General features: G+C 43.5%; 1 protein-coding gene across 1 annotated transcript in view; it reads right to left on the bottom strand.

Moving 5' to 3' along the window:
* The window catches only part of DGAT2 (diacylglycerol O-acyltransferase 2), a 54,700-nt gene that overhangs the window by 22,761 nt on the left and 14,650 nt on the right, over positions 1-17,289 (bottom strand). Inside the window, exon 2 of the mRNA XM_043997873.1 lies at positions 4,139-4,267. Coding sequence (XP_043853808.1) covers positions 4,139-4,267 — 129 coding nt within the window. The remainder of the gene's footprint in view (positions 1-4,138; positions 4,268-17,289) is intronic.

Raw genomic sequence — 17,289 nt, 5'->3', positions numbered from 1 at the left:
TGAGGGCTGATAGCAGGAAAAACAAACGAGCCTTCACAGTCAGAGCGGCGCAGAACAATGGGCTGTCTTAGGAGGTGTCTTACAAGAGGATGGATACTCATCAGGTATGTTACCATAAGGATTCCTTTGGGTTGAACTAGATGGTCAATGATGACCTACTGTAAGAGGCTATGATTCTGTGAGTCTGGCCTTGAAGAAAGAGAGATTGGGCAGCTAAGTGGTGCAGTCGATAAAGCACTGGCCCTGAATTCAGGAGGACCTGAGTTCAAATCTGACCTCAGACACTTGACACTTACTAGCTGTGTGACCCTGGGCAAGTCACTCAACCCTCACTGCCCCACAAAAAGACCGGAAAAAACCCAGACAATTGGAGATATGTTGGGAATGCATCCTAGGTGTGGGAAATGGCCTGTGCAAATGCACAGGGATAAACGAGGACAAGCAGAAACTGGTAACAAGCAATAAATAAGAGGTCTTAATACAAGGTGGTCAATTTGCTTTCACAGGAATCACTGAAACTTGGTCGGACTAAACATGCCACTAGAACATGGATTTAGCAAATATTTACTAAGCAGCTACTAGATGCACAAGATGGGTAGGCAGAGATGTAACATTTAGATTGATAAAGCCCTTGTCCTCATGGAGCCTACAGACTAGGACTATGAAACACAAAGCCTCTAGAGGAGAATGCCAGCAAAAACTTCCTCAGAAAGAAGACCACAGAGTAAGGGAAGACAGACTGGGCATGGAGACAGGGAGGCCTGGTTTAGACTCTCAGCTAGGACAATTACTAGCTCTGCAGCCCTGGCCTCCCATGTACAAGGGGCTTGTCATACTTGGCACCATGTACTCCACGGCATTTTTACAGACCCGCCTGTCATACAGAACTGTGTTAGGGACAGATAACTGGAGGCTCAGCTGCCATTCGAATAGCCCTTGAAAGCTGGCAAAGCATGTTTGTATGTCTCCATATATGTGGCATACATACTCATTTGATCTTAGAGGAGCTGTAAGAGGAGGTTAAGACTTTACAGGAAATAGGAAGCTGTTGGGGGTTCTAGATCAGAGAAATGGCAAGGTCAGAAGCATGTATTAAAAACAACTGACATGTAAACTGGCATGTTTTGGGTCTGTAAAACACTTTGTACATATCTTCTCATAACTGTCCTGTGAGGGAGGTACTGTTACCCCCATTTAACAGATAAGAAAATTGAGGCTCAGAAAGGTTAATTGATTTGCTAGTTAAGTTTCAGAGTTAGGATTTGAACTCAAGTCTTTCCTAATTCCAAGTCTAGCACTCCACTTACTAGAGTACACAGTCTTGAAGATTATTCTGGGAGCTGCATGAACCAGCATAGTGTTGACGAAAGAAATCTGGAGTAAGTATTTAGCAAATTGCATGACTGGGGAAAATCCCTTCCCTGCTCTGGGCCTCATATTCTTCATCTGTAAAATGAAAGGACTGGACTAGATTCCCTATGATTCCAGTTTAGTTCTAAGTCCTATCATCCTATAGAACTTAATAGGATTTTATAGATGAGGCACGTTCAAAATAAAGACAAACACAGCTATTGCAGAATGGAAGGCCTGACTTATCGCTGAAGGTCCTGAAGTGGACATTGAAAGACCAGGTGTTGGGAATGTCTTAGAGAAGAGATTCATGATTCAGGTCTCTAAGGTGTTCTGAGGTCTTCTTCATTCAGTTTTGAGTTTAATAGTTCATAATTCTGGGGCAGCTAGGTGGCGCAGTGGATAAAGCACTGGCCCTGGATTCAGGAGGACCTGAGTTCAAATCCAGCTTCAGACACTTGACAGTTACTAGCTGTGTGACCCTGGGCAAGTCACTTAACCCCAATTGCCTCACCAAAAAAAAAAAAAAAAAAGAAAAGAAAAGAAAAGAAAGAAAGAAAGAAAGAAAGAAACTAGAATAGTTCGCAATTCTGTGGTGCTTTAAGGCCACTTCCTCAGAAAAGGTCTAAGAGGTATGCAGGGCAAGGATTTTTGTCCTTAGCTTATGGATGAGGAAACAGACTTACAAAGGTGAAATGATCTCTATCGAGGGTCACATACCACATGTAAAAGCTAAGGTCTGAACCTAGATTCTACCAATTCCATGTCTTAGGCCCTTTTAATAAAACAAACACTGATTAAACATCTACCACATGTCAGGTATTGGGGACACAAAGACTTTTGTCTGGAAAACAACTTCTTCCTTCAAGGAGTTTACGTTGTGGGGTGGGGGTGGTGTGGAGAAGACAGATGCAGGCACAGAGAAAAAAAATAAAGAGTTAGGGGAGTCAGAAGGGGTTTTCCACAACTCTATCTCCTGATCCTTTAAATTGGCCATTCTCCACTCTTGGATCGCTCTCCCTCTTCATTTGCACCTCTTAAGTTTCCCTGAATTCCTTCAAGACTCCCTTCCAAAACTCACCTGATCCCTTCTGCCCCTCTGAAACTACATTCCATCTGCCTCGTATATATCTTGTACATTCCTAGTGATTAACATGTCTCCTGAATTAGAATGTAAGCTCCTTGAGGACAGGACTGTTTTTTGCTTCTCTTGGTATCACACAGTTTCTGGCACACTGTAAGTGCCTAAAATAAATGCTTATTGACTGACTGGCTAAGACTGTATAAAATTGAAGACTGAAAAGTGACTTGCTCAGGGATCATACAATGAACAAACAGCAGAGGCAGAAGTAGAACACTGGCTATCTGATGCCAACTCCAGCCACCTTCCTACTACACTCCACTGTCACTCGTGATGCCTTGGTAATTAGTTGGATAGAGGTATAGTTGAAGCAGGGCCTGGAAAGGCAAATTCAGGGTTAAACCTGAGAGTGGTTTCAACACAAGCCCCTGGTTACAAAACTAGGCAGTGCCCCTCTAGGCCAGCTGGTTTGGTGAGAGGGCCCCAGGGGGAGTGATGATTGGCAAGAAAGTTAATTATCACTGGTGTGTGGGGCCTCAAGCTTGATGAGGTCCCCAAACATGATCGTCTGCCCACCCCCTCAGTGTGCTGCAACCACCAAGCGTTTGGCTGGGAGGAGTGACAGGGGAGGAGCCCCAGCAGGTTTGCCAGATCTGGGTTTGGTCAGGATCAATCATTAACTTGCAAATTATAAACCCAGCCAAGCAGGAAGGCTCTGATAATCTGAAGCTATACTTGGCCTGCTAAGGTCTCCAACCTGATTCCAGACTCCTGAAAGGAAAGAGCTTGGAAACAGGGTCAGAGAAAGGGGGAAAGGAGCCCATCTGGGCATAGTTCAGGTTCTAGAACAGGAATATTATGGTCTGGCCTAGCCAGTTTAGTAGTTAGTGAATAAAGTTAAGGATGAAAAGCTTGGCCCTGGCCTGAGACCCAGCCCCAGTCTGAGACTGAGTCCTAACCTTTTTGACTCCTGATCAAATTATTCTCCTTCCCCATATATAAAAAAATGGGCACACTAACATTTAGGGTTGTTAACAGTAAGGCTTAATTGAGGTAATGGGTGATAAAGGGCCGGTATGCTAGAGGGATTGTTATTCCCAACATAATCTCTGTGTGAAGGCTGGCAGATCCTATGAGCTATGGAATCCTTAAGCACAGGTCCAAAAAGGGCCTGCATGTTTCTTCCCTCAGGACCAGCCTAGGAAAGGTTCAGGAACAGGCTGACCAAACACGAATGATGATGAAGTTTTTGCCCATGGCAGTTCACTAAAATGGCCTTTGAAGACATGGAAGGGTTGGCAGCTTTGACCCAGTGGATCAGGAGTACCCACTCACATGAAATAACAGACTCTTGAAGTACTGAAATAACCACATTATCAGGGTTGCCTTCTTCTCATCCACATTCCCCTCTTCCCCAGCCTCCCTGCTGTCACTTCAATTATTCCAACATTTGCTAGCTATAAGACCTTGAGCAAGTGACTTCCTTCCTCTGAAACCCAGTTTTCTCATTTGTAGAATGAGAAGAATGCTGATTACTTCCTTTCCCTACCTCACAGGGTTATTGTGAGGAAATCATTTTGTCTACCTTTAAGTGCTATAGAAATGGGAGTGTTCGATAGCTTCACTTACCATTTTGTTCACTGTTAAGGGCACATTTCTACCCCAAGTTCACTACCCTGCCCCCAACAGCAACAATAACAATCTTACCCAAGACGAGGAAGGAAAGGACCCATTGTAGCACAGAGATGACCTGAAGCTGTTTCTCGACCTTAGATTTATTTAGCCAGGGGATGGAGAACAGGTCCTGCAGTGCAGAGAGGATGCTAGAGCCAGTGCCTAGATGGGAAAGAAAAAGAGAATCAGACTCCCAAATCCTCAGAAACTCTGAGCTAGAAGGCAGTTCAGAGAGCACCGAGTCCAACCTAGGCCAGAACAAGAACCTCCTGAGAAGTGATCATTCAGCCTCTGAACAGCTCCACTTGGGGTGGGGCGGGACTCTCTTCTAAGGCAGCCCATTCCATACCTGGATGGCATTAGAAGGGTTTCTTTCCATTGGACCCAAATCTACTTCTCTGCAGCTTGCACTCATTGCTCTAGACTCAATGGCCACATAGAATAAATCTAATCCCTGCCCCTCATGACAGAGGTCAAGCACTACAGCCAACTATCATGCTAACTAGCCCTCCTCTCCCCTTTGGGTTAAATGCCCCCAGCTTCTTCAAAGGATTTCTGTATGGCAAGTCCGCTGTCCTCACCATCTTGCTCACTATCCAGTTTGCCAATGTCTTATATAAAACGTCTTTCCCGAACTGAATATAATATTCTAGATGTGGTCTGGCCAATGTAAAGAACAGCAGGATTTTCTGACATTACAGATGACTTATTTACACATTTCTGAGGGCATACAGCCCTATATTCAATACTGGGGTGGGAGAGGGAAAAGGGGAGGGACAAAGACGAACAAGATACAGTCCTTGACCTCATAAAGGTCACCTGGCAGGAGTGACATAGTGGGTAAAGTGCTACAATCTGAATCAGAAAGACCTAAATTCAAATCATACCTAGGGGTAGGATTTAAGGCATTTAAAACTGTGAGAGTATGAGCAAATCATTTAACCTCTGAGCCTCAGTTTCCTCATCTGTAAAAAGCAAATAAGACCTGTAGTAATACTGCATGGGGTTCTTGCATGACTCAAATGAGATCAAGAAGCAGTTTGTGAGCTTTAAAGTACAACTGAATTATTAGCAAAATAAAGCAGATGTGATAAAGAAAGGTACAAGGCACTATGGGCGGCTGGAGAGAGATTTCACTGACTTCGAAGGAGGTAGGAAAGACAAAGGGTGGGAGGCTTCAAGGGAGAGGCAGCATTTGGCTATTGGAACACAGATTGCCTGAGAGGACTCCAACCCTCTCATTTTACAGATGAGGACAATGAGGCCCCAGAGGGGAAGAGCCTTGCCAAAGTCATTTAGAAAGTAAAGTTGAAAGAGTAGGATTAGAACTCAAGCCTTCCTACTCCAAAGCCAGTGCTTTTTTGGTTCCCCTGTGAGGAAGGGAGTGGGTTTTGGCTGGGAGGGAGGCAGTGGTGGCACCCAGGGCTTTACAGAAGTGGATGAGTACTTTCGATCACTGCATGAAATGGACACCACAAATCCCATGACCTCCATTTTAGAGATAAAGAACTGGAGGTTCAGAGGGGGAAGGAGACTTGTTCAAAGCCACACAACCAGTAGTGAATAGCAGGGCTGTGACTGGAACCTGGGTTTTGTGTCTCCAGGTCCATGGTGCTGTCTCTCTTGTACCATACAGCACAGGTTGGGCTGAACAAAAAAGGAAGAGGAAGAAAATGTGAGACGTGTTAAAGGGACAAGTTTGGGTGGAGCAGAGTACATGAGGAGGAGCAGTAGGACCTAAGGCTGAAGAGGCATGCTGGGAGCAGCCTGTCAAGGGTCCTGAGTGCCAGTCTAAGGAGCCTGTGCTTTATTTTGTTCACAACGGTGGCACCAAGGAACACCTGAAGGTTTCTGAGCAGGAAATTGACATGGTCAGAACTGTGTGCACCTAAGAGAAGTCAGGTATCTCTCTACAATGCATTGGAGAGGGAGAGACTATGGGTGTGAACACTAGTTTGAAGGTGGTTGCCCAAGTCCAGGCACAAAATGATGACTTGACCTAGGGTGTGTGCCATGGGAGTGGAGAAAGGATGGATGCAAGAGAGATTGTGGAGATAGAACTGAAAAAACAGAATGACTATATGGAAGATACCTTTGCAGATTTTTCTATTTTAAAATATCCATATTTACTTTGGTAACAGTCCCTTCTAATTTATTCTTTTAAAATGCTTTCTTGTCCATTAATTAGTTCAACACTGTGGTTCGGCTATCAGTATGCTTTCTAAAAGTTCAGAAGATTCGGGGACTATAAGAGACCTGACAATTTACAATGTTAAAGTTAGAAGGGACTACCTGGAGAGAGCCAAGGCCCAGAGAAGAGTTCTCATAGGCTATCCAAGTGTCACAATAAATTGGCAGTTACCCCGAAAGTTGCTAGGACCCTTCATCTCTCTCCCATATTCCTCCCACCAAACCCTGCCATAAGTCACAGAAAACTCAACATGTGTTAGTGATTCTGAAGAACACAGGAACTGACACATGTTGAGTTTTCTGGATCCCTTAAAATGGTGATTCTGCTTCTTCTTAGAGACCACCAATGATGGGGGTCATCTCCTCACTACCTAACAAGGCCACTCGTATTTGGAGGCATCTTTAATTACAAGGAAGAGCTTCTGCACATAAAGCCTCAGTCTACCTTTATGTGCACCTATCCACTGCTCTTGAACTTCTGCAATCCAGTGCCAGGTAGAGTAAGTCACATCCATCTGCCACCCAAAAGGACTTCAAGTTCTTGAATACTGAAGTCCCTTTTCTTTACCTTCCACTTGAGCAGTTCCTTGAGCAGATCCTCAAATGACATGTACTCTCTTCTCACCATTCTAGATATCCTCCTCTGGGTGTGCTCAAAATTGTCAAGTTTCTCCCTAAAATGTGTTTCCTGGAACTAGACATAACATTATAGACATGGTATACCAGGAGGACCACAAGTATTCTGGACAGCAGGGCAGAGGAGGTAGAAGCTGTAGTTAAGCCTATTCTCTCATTGGGAAATGTGGCTAAAGGGTTTGAAAGCTTCAGGTCTGGATTTCTTTAGGTAGTGCTAGGAGAGGTGTGTGTGTGTGTGGGGGGGGTCCTTTCAGGCACTACTGACATCATACCAATATAAGCCAAAGTAGAAGGCCAGTCTTGCCTGAATGTCTTGGTTTGGGAGATAGCCAGAAATACTTGGAGGGAAGGGTGGACAAAAAGGAAGGAAAACAACAGAGTAATAGTTGGGTCTTGGCCAAAGACAAGATCTTGACTAATACTGATTAGTACCTCTGTATAATTAAATTTACAAGATCTAAAACTGTTATTAGGCTCTTGAGAAGGCAATCTAACTATCTAAAGCAGCATCAAAATAACTTAACAAGCCAGGATAGACAACTGTATGTGTGACATAGAATTCAAGCAGGAACTCTAAATTAATTCGGGAGGAATTTCATCTGTCCTCCTTCAACCACTCCATCATGAAAGGAAATTTCAACTCTTTCCACATGAAAATCATGGATTCCTTATGGAATCCTCAAATCTTTGGGGAGAGGAAGGATGGAAGACAACATGAGAAAGCCCTAATCTGAGGAAGGAGCCCCATGTCTGTGAGGGCAATATCACACATTCCTTCTAGGGGAGGGAAAACACATCCACAGTAGGAGGAGAACAGAAGGCATTAGGAGAACCAGGATGCTTATAAATACCGCAAAGCAGGGCTTGCAGGAGGTCCTACAAGTAATAAGGAGCAGAGCTGGGGTCCAAGTTCAGGCCTTGTACTCCCAAATCCTGGGCTTTTCCCACCATAGCAGGTGGCCTTTCATCCCGTCCCAACTCACACATTTTATAGAAGAAGCACCTGGGAACAGACAGTGACTTGTTCAAGGTCCCAAACCTCCTTAGTGACAGGGCTCGGATGAGAATCCAGCTCTGCTGTCTTCCATTGCAGGGGGCTTATTCTGTGGACAACTAATGTGTTCAAGGTGCTGTAGGCACACAACAATCTCCAGGCTTGCTCCTCACACCACCACGACACAGTGGAGATACAAGGGTACGACAGCTGAGATGAGGGTTTGTTTGGGGCTTGGGTATAGCCAAGGGGCAGAAGAGAGACCTTGAGGTGCCATCACTTCTTCCTGGGTGGTCTAGTCCAGGCTGTCATGGACTCATCTTATGACCTTTGGTAAGTAAAGTCTCTTCCCTGCCCGGGAGCTGTGTCTTATCTAAAATTAGGCTGTTGGACCAAATGATCGCCCAGGTCCCTTGTAACTCGAGCGTCCTATATTCTAAGTCAGGGATCAATTCTTCCTTCTCAAGGAGTCATTGGGCTCCCCTTATTCCTTGAGGAGAAAGAACATGAGTCCCCAGTTACTCTGCCCAGTGGCCTGGTTTTCTAGAAGGGCATGTCCAGGACTGAGACCTCAAAAGGTTAAGAAATGAGAATCAGATCTTACTACAACCTACCTTTAGGGTATCTAGATGGCACAGTGGATAGTGTGCCGGGCCTGGAGTCAGGAAGATCTGAGTTCAAATCTAGCTTAAGATACTTACTAGTTGGGGGACCGTAGGAAAGTCACTTCCACTTGTTTGCCTCAGTTTTCTCATCTATAAAATGAGCTAGAGAAGGAAATGGCAAAGCACTCCAGTACCTCTGCCAAGAAGACTCCAAATGGGGTCAAAAAAAGTCAGATGCAACTGAAACAAATGAATGACAACCTTTAGGGAAAACATACAAAGAAGAGAGAGCACATCTTCCCCATCTAGATCTCCATGGCATGAGTGGGAGACGTATCCCTTGCCTTAAGTATGATGCTAGAAAAAGTTTTATCTTGGGTGGCTCAGTTTAAATGCTGGGGAAGAGAATTCCAAAGTTTATCTGTAAGCTGCCAGAATGAGTATCTGGGGCCTCTTTGGGGAGAACAGACTTCATTCCCACTGGAATGAAGATTGAAATAGTTTAAAGTAGGTTGGGGCAGAGGGAGGTGTGAGGGTAAAGTGGCCAAACAAAGGCCAGCTGAGTATACTGGACAAAGCCTTGGCAAGTAGGGAGAGCCCAGGCCATGGGAAGTAGGAAGAAAGAAAATGAAGAACAGAAGGGAGTTAATGAGAGCCAGGGATTGCATGAGGCAATATGGTATACAGCAAGTGGTAGATGGGGATGTGAGGCTCAGGAATCAGGGTGTAAAATAAAACAGGCTACAGGAAACTACAGGAAAAAATGTGACACAAACCTCCATCTCCTGTTCTATTTCCCAACTAATCTTAAAATTCTGTTACTGATAAAGTAATGTCCTATTCCAGAAGTTCTAGGCCAAACTTGCCTTTATAATATTAGCACAGGATTTAGAGTAAGAAGGAACCCAAAGAGATCACAGGATCATAGATTCAGAAGGACTCTTAGAGGCCATTAAGGTCAAAACCCTCATTTTTAACAGATTAGGCACTGGCACACAGAGGTTAAGTGATTTCCCCAGAGTCACACAGCTGGTAAAGGTGTGAAGTGAGATTTGAACCCAGGCCTTCTGAACTTAAAATCCAGTGCCTTACTATTATATCAAAGTACCTGATTAGATTTAGTTCCATGCATTCATTTTATAAAGAATTTTACAGGGAACTAAGGCACAGAGAGTTTAAATGACTATCATACACAAGGAGCCAGGTCTGTGTACCAATGCAGTACTCTTTTCACCACCCCAAGATGCCTTTCAGGAGGTTTACAGAATCCTTGCAGTGGGCGGTCAGAGGAATGAGGTCCTACTTGGCCAACCTGAGAACTGAAAATCTCTACTTCAGATAGCTAGGGAATGTCTGGGGGTGTGGCTCTGAGAAACTCTGAGAACCTACGTATGGGTGTCATTGGTCAGAGGACATAAGGAACATGAACAATTCAAACTTTGCCAGTCCAAAGTCTTTGAGGCAGGTCCCAGTAGGCAGAAACAGCAGCATGAAAGAATGGGAAGCAAAAAGAGGTGAGAGTGGAAGGCTTATCACTGCTGGGGGGGAGCCCCAGGCTATTTCCTGGCTCACTGGTCCATGATCATCCAGTCTTTGCTTGAGGGAAAAAACCCTCCCTTCTACAGCACCCTGGTCTACTTTAAGACAGCTTGAATCACTCTAGGTTTTCCCTAATTTCTTACTGAAATTCTTTTTTCTTAAAATTTCATACCTTGAAACCCTTACAACCCCCACCCCACCATTCCATGTCCTGTCTTCTGTAGCCAAACAGAACAGATCTAATCCCTCTTCCACAGGGCAGACCTTTAAATATTTGAAGATAGCTATTCTGCCCTCCAACCCCCTCCTTCGAGTCTTTTCTTCTTCAGGTTAAACATTCTTAGGTCTTTCAAAGAATCCTTATATGGTCTAGTGTCTAGTCTTCTCAACATCCTGGTTGTCTTCTTTTGGATTAAAATGAGGCACCCCAAATGGCACATAGCACTCCAGAAGTGGTCTTACCAGGGAACAGTAGAGTGGGGCTATCATTTCTCAATCCAGAACCCTTTATACTATGTCTCAGAGTCTGAAGTGGCTGTTATAACTAGGTCCCTCTAGAACACTAGAAATAATCAATGGGGAAGAAGCTCAGGTTCCCCATTTTGCAAAATAGGAAACAGGTCCAGTGAGACTTAGAACTGGAAAGGACTTCAGAGACCACCTAGCATCCTATAGCTGAGCAGAAATCCCTTCTACAATATTCCTGACAGGTGGTCATCCAGTGACCAAGAACCTGCTTCTTTCCCCTCAAATAGTCCATCCTATTTTGGGACAATTCTAATTGTTGGGAAATTTTCCCTTAAACAACGGAAGTCTGTCTCTCTGCAACTTTTACCCTTGGCTCCTAGTTATGCCCTCTAGGGCCCAAGTGGAACGAGTCTGTTTGAATGAGGCATTCCAAACCTGTAAGGGTATGAGAAGTACAGCTATAGATTTTAATGAGCAACTGGGTTTTATGTACACAGATTGCATCAAAAGGGACCCAAAAGGGGAGAGGGAGCAAGAGGCACAAGTGTACAGATGTAATTCTGAACAAAACTTCTTTCAGTTCACAAGCTCAGTTCACAATTTTTGAAACACTTAAGCCTTTGGTATGGACAAGCACTTTCTCAGGATGCAATCTGAGGTCAGTTTTAAAATGGATCCTATTTAACAAAATAAGACAGAACAGTAAAAAATGTAGTAAGGTGCTATTTTCAGATATACAGTAGGGCATTTAGGTGGGGCAGTAGATAGAGCACTAGTCCGGAAGTTAGCAAGGACCTGAGTTCAAATATGACCTCAGACACTTATTAGCTATGTGATCCTGGACAAGTCACTTAACTCCAACCCCCCCCCCCAAAAAAAAAAAAAGATACAGCTACTCTAAATTTGAGGACATGTAGCTGACTATTTAGGCCCTGAAATTTATTTTCTTTAAAGATCAATAAATTTCATGACAATCTCTGAAGATGTATTCTATAAACAAACCCAGGACCAAAAATTTCTCTCAAGGGCCTAAATAATTCTAATTTCCATTGTAACTTCTTCCTCACATAAGACTTTTCTACAAAGGAATCACATTTTCACAGACCTAAATTTAAATCTCTGCTTCTATACATGTGTAGCTCTGGGAAAGTCACTGAATTTCTCTGTAGTAATTTTCTCATCCTTAAAGAGTTCATCAGACTTTGTATTCCCTACCTTGAAGGGTCATTTTAAGGATGGGAGTGTTTTGCACAAGGTCCCACATCAAGCTGGGGCACACTCCAGAACTCCTCATCTCCCTCACATTTAATTCAAACCTCTTTTTACTGCAGAGCTCATGTGTTTGTGTTTGTATTTTCAGAGCACCTGTGAATTAAAAGAAAAAAATGAACCAAAAGTCTTCTGTGGGAAGGTGAGTGGTTTAAGGGCTGTTCCTTCTCATTCTTCAGGACACAATCTGATCATTCCTGGGGTTGGTTGGGAAGGAGGTAAGGTTGGCCAAGCCTCTCTTTGAACCAGAAAGTCTGGTCCTAATGTGCTTTACAAAGAGCCTAGTTCTAGGAGTTGGGTGGGTTTAAAATGAGTAGGAGAGAAGCTTAAGAAAGCTATTCTTTCTAGGTGAAGGCCTTGATGTCCAATCGGCTCTCAGGCTCTCATCTACCCTACTACCGCACCCTAGCCTGGGGAAGGAGGAGGGAAAGAAAATGGGAAGAGGGCAATAACCCACTTTCCAGGACAAAACTGAGCCTTGAGAAACCTGTGAATAGTGGTGTACTCTATTGAGGCACAGGACCAGGGCTCCAACCTCCTACTCTGTATGAGAATAATAGTTATCAGAACTGAGAATGAGAAGAGTCTGGGAGAAAACTCTAAATCAGGGTACAGGATGGGAGGTGCATAGGAAAGTAGGCCAAATGACCATTTGTAAGGTGACTTGACAGGATGTCAGTCAACAAGTACCTATTAACTGCTTTCAAGCCAAGCACAGCGTTAAGTGCTGGGAATAAAAATAAAGGTAAAAACAGACCCTGCCCTCAAAAAGCTCACGTTATAATAGGGGAGACAAAGGGCAAACAACTGTGCAAACAAGCCATAGGAAAGTAAATTGGAGGGGATCTCAGAGAGAAGGCTCTCATGAGGGCCTGGGAAAGAGTTCTCATAGAAGGTAGGACATTAGTTGATTCTTGGAAGAAGCCCAGAAAACTAAGAAATGGAGGTGAAGAGGGAGAGCATTCTGAGCATGGCTGACAGCCAGCCTGCAAAAGCAGAGAGATGGGAGATGGGACAAGCAAAACGAGTGTGTCTGGACCACAGGGTTGGTGGGATAGAGTATGGGAAGAAGGGAAAAGGGGGTCGGGTCGTGAAGAGGACTTGCTGTTTGATGCTGCAGGTAACAGGGATCTGTGGGAGTTCACTGAGCAGAAGGAAATGTGGTCTGATCTAGTGGGGGCTCAGACTGTGGAGGACCAAATTCCCAAGCAGCAGACAGCACTTTTAAGGCCCCACATCTCTATTGTGCTTTGACCTTTGTAAAGTGTTTTCTTCACAACAGTCTTGTGAGATGGATGGTAGAGGCCTTATTATTCCCATTTACAAGGGAAAAGAGTCTAGAACAAAACCCCTTCCCATTTATGCAGTTAACAAAGTACTTTCCTTACAACAATCGGTGGCTGTAGGAAGGGCAAGTTTCATCATCCTAATTTGATGGTTGAAGACACTGAATCTATGACAAAGGAAGACTTGTCCATGTTGACAGATCTAAAAGTATCTGTCAGGGTTTAAACTCAATCCTGACTTCAAGACCATCCATTCATTCATTCATTCTCTAGCTATTTATTATTCTTTGTTTGTTTTCCCCCAATAATCACACTTCCGGGGACAGCTAGGTGGTCCAGTGGATAAAGCACCGGCCCTGAAGTCAGGAAGACCTGAGTTCAAATCTGGCCTCAGACACTTGACACTTACTAGCTGACACTTAACCCTTATTGCCCTGCCCAAATTCCCTGTGGGGTGTGGAATTTGAGAGGAGAGGGTTATACTTTAAAAGTCTACTGCAAACAAAAAACTCTTGGACAAGGGGACCCTCCTTTCTGAGTAATTCTTTTTCCCTAGTTCACTGGCAAAATCAAGGGGGAAAATGATCCAGGACTTTAATCTGAAATCCCTTTTCAACTAGCTTGTGCAGAGGTAGAGTAGAGGAAGCAGAATGAAAATAAGAATCAGAGTTGGGCTGACATTGGCTTGATACATGGCCGAACTCTAAAGGTGAGGGAGGAGAGAAGCTTGGCCAGCCTTCATCTCTCTTCCATCTTCCCATTAGTTTATAAGACTGAGCAGGAAGGGGCCTTAAATAGCATTCTTCATTTCACATATGGGAAAACCAAAGCTAATTGCGTGGTGAGATGATTAATCAGGATAACACAGTAGCTGAGTAGGGACATGAACCCAGGTCCCGTGACTCCAAATCCAGTGTTGTTTTCATTACACTACAATTTAGAACTAAAAGTAAACAGACTGTGAGAACTAAAAGGAATCTCAGAAGTCAAGAAGTCCAAGCCCCTCATTTTAACAAATAAAGAGAGTGAGGCCCAGAGAACTGTCCTGATTTGCCCAAAGTCATTACAGGTACATAGCTGGGATTGGAATTCAAGTAATTTTGATCCTAATTTAATATCTTTTCAACTATACCATGTGGCCTCTCAGTATCATCTGACATTTATAGAAGAATTTTTTGTTTAACAAAACAAACAAAAATCCCTATAGCTCTTTTAGCATTAATCCGGACCCACTAAATTAGGTCAATCCTCTGGGACAGGAGCTCAGTCACCAAAAGTTGGCTTTGATTAAAAAAAAGAGCTGCAGGTGAGGTGCCTCTCTCTTCCTCAAACCTGCCCAGTTGGCTGGGGCTGCCAAAAAGACCTTTGCTTTTATTTTCCCTCCTTCAGATTTGGGCTTGGCCTGTCCTGCATGCCTGGAATGGCTTGCCTCCTCCCATCTCTTATGCTTGAAACCCCAGCTTCAGACTCACCTCCTCCAGGAAGCCTTCAGTGACTAGTTTGAGCTTGATATCACTTACACTCTCTGCTTACTGGGGGAAAAAGTATCTATATATGTATGTGTATATATGTGTATCTATGTATATATACACAAATATACACATATACATATATACACATCCATACACACATGCCCATATATGATGATCTTCAGATAACCACTCTTTTCCAAGGTTGTTTCATCAATTTTACAGTTGATAGTAATCTTGGGGATAATAATCTTGACACCACGTGTACCCTAATGGGGTTGTTGTGGGGAAAGCACTCTGTAACATATTGTAGAAATGTCAGCTATTATATTCATAGAACTATAGCCTTTTTTGACTAGAAACTTAGAGATCAAAATTTCTCAGATAAACTGAAGTGCACACTAGGGAAGTGACTTTTCTGGGGTCACACAGTAAAAACAAGCCAAGACCAAGACTAACAGGCTTTTTTTGGAGTATGTGAACCTGACCTTCCTGTGGGCTTCATTTGTCTCTCCTGAAAGTCAGAGCCAAGTGTTGATCAACCATCCCAGAATGACTATAACACGGCTAATCTGTCAAAGAACACAATGAATGAGTTTTCAAGGTGACAACTGTGTCTAGGGCACCATCCAATCCTATCCTTACTTTTAAGATCCATCCCATTCTGTGGGGCATCGTGAAAAGAGCTTTAGGCTGGGAGTCACAAGAACTGGACTCTAATCCTGGCACTGTCATTAACCCAATATATGATCTCTGACAAGGCACTTGTCATCTCTGGGACTATGATAGAAATCTTCCAGCTGTAACATTCTATGCCTGATATTCCACTCCTGTAAGGATTTCAGGTTAGTTCATGGAACTTGGGGTTCATGCCCAGAGGAGTAACTAGACCCAGAAGAAAGTGCAAACAGGGATCAAGAAGCCAAAAGATCTCATGAGCGGGCAATTCTCTTCTCCTGTGCTCCTTGCCCTTCCACCTTCCATCCAACACACAAGTCCATATAGGATTTTTTTCTTTATTCTGAAGGTGAATGTTGAGAGCTAAGCTAGCTTCTCATTTACCCTCCAACATCGGGTTGCCAATAAAAAACATCTAGGGTACAACTGTTTTGGCTGTTGGTGCTGAAATCAGATGTGAGAGGAAGGAAGCCTTAGGGGAGGGGATAGGGAGGTAGGGAGTCAGGAAGGGAGTATATGTCCAAGCTACCACAAGAAGCACTCTAGAAATGGAGACACACCGTATTGTAAAAGGAAAGTCTCTTGGATCTGAATTCTGAAGATCTGGGTTCAAGTTCCAACTCTACCACTAAGCTGACATATGACCTTGTTCAGGTCAGTCCTCTTTTGTGGGTCTCAGTTTCCTCCTCTGTAAAACTAAGGTTATCTGCAGTTTTCACATTCTTTGCCCTCGGGTTTCTTCTAGATCTAACACTGTATGTTGTGAGGTCTCTTCCAGTTCTAAAAGTGTTCTCTCACATGCTATAGGCCTGGAGGGCTAGAGGACCCCAAAAGATACTTGCTGAACTCTCCTCCCTTAAGAGATAAAAATCTCATCACTGAGAGCCAGCCTTTTCATGCCCCCGCTGCCATATCAAAGATGGCTTCTAGCATAAAAAAGGCAGTTTGCTGAAGATCCAGACAGTAGAATGGAAAGATCCACATTTTGACTTTTGGACGTATGACTTTTTAGCCAGGTGAGTATGGGCAAATCATTTCACTGCTCTTGGCCTCAGTGTCCTCGTGTGTAAAAAGCAAACCTTAAAACAGTTGTGAAAAACAAATGAATTTTGATAATTTTGTAATAAGGAGTTGCTCACACATAAAGATTATGCATAATTCTTTGGTAAATATCAATATGGAGAACTCTATTGATTGTTTATGTCAAACAAAGCATAATACAGTGAGATGTTTGCCACAATTATGAAGAATAAATCTGATGGAGGGTCCAAATGGAAGAGGGATTCCCTATACATAATGTTCTCCAGGTAATCCTATTTGTAGATAGACTGCTGATTAACCCCAGAACATTATAAGGACCTCCTTATAACAGAAATCCATCATTATTCCAAAGAGATTGGCCTAATAATCCATATGAGATGAATTAACAAAATGGCCCTTTGTCCAGATTACAACATGCAACTAGATGTCCAATCCACTGAAATGATACATCTGTACAATTAGTTTGCTTATTGCAGACAGAAAAATTAGGCCCAAAATCGAATGAAGGGAAGAGAGTAGGCTGGATGGCATTTGGGAAACAGCAGTGCTTTTAGAGTTCCCAAGCCACTTAAGTCCATTTTGTCAACACAAATGTCCTCCAAGCCACAGTATCCAAGACATTCAAGTTATGGATGACTCCAAGAGAAGGAGTGAGATACATAATGGGCATAAGTAGACTGCATGATATTTACAAATACAAACTATGTTCAAGAAGTGGAATAAACAATATCACTAAAGACACCTATGATCAGACAAAGACATGTTGTGGTGACAAAGCCTGAGTAGACAGACAACCCTTTCGTGTAACATTACCCAGAACAGGACCTCCTGCATGTTGGCTGGATCTTCTTGGAGGAAGGACCTATGTAGACCAAAGTTACCCAGGACCAGGAGATCTAGATGGGCTGCAATCTGCACTGACAGAGTAAAAACTCACATCTCAGACCCTCCGATGCACTGAAATAATTCTGTTAACAACACATTTTTCTGTCCATGTGCGGCTCTTTTC

This window comes from Dromiciops gliroides, chromosome 3, assembly GCF_019393635.1.
Source record: "Dromiciops gliroides isolate mDroGli1 chromosome 3, mDroGli1.pri, whole genome shotgun sequence".
Taxonomy (NCBI): domain Eukaryota; kingdom Metazoa; phylum Chordata; class Mammalia; order Microbiotheria; family Microbiotheriidae; genus Dromiciops; species Dromiciops gliroides.
The sequence above is the reverse complement of the archived record's forward strand: the minus strand, read 5'-3'. Positions and strand labels throughout refer to the sequence as shown.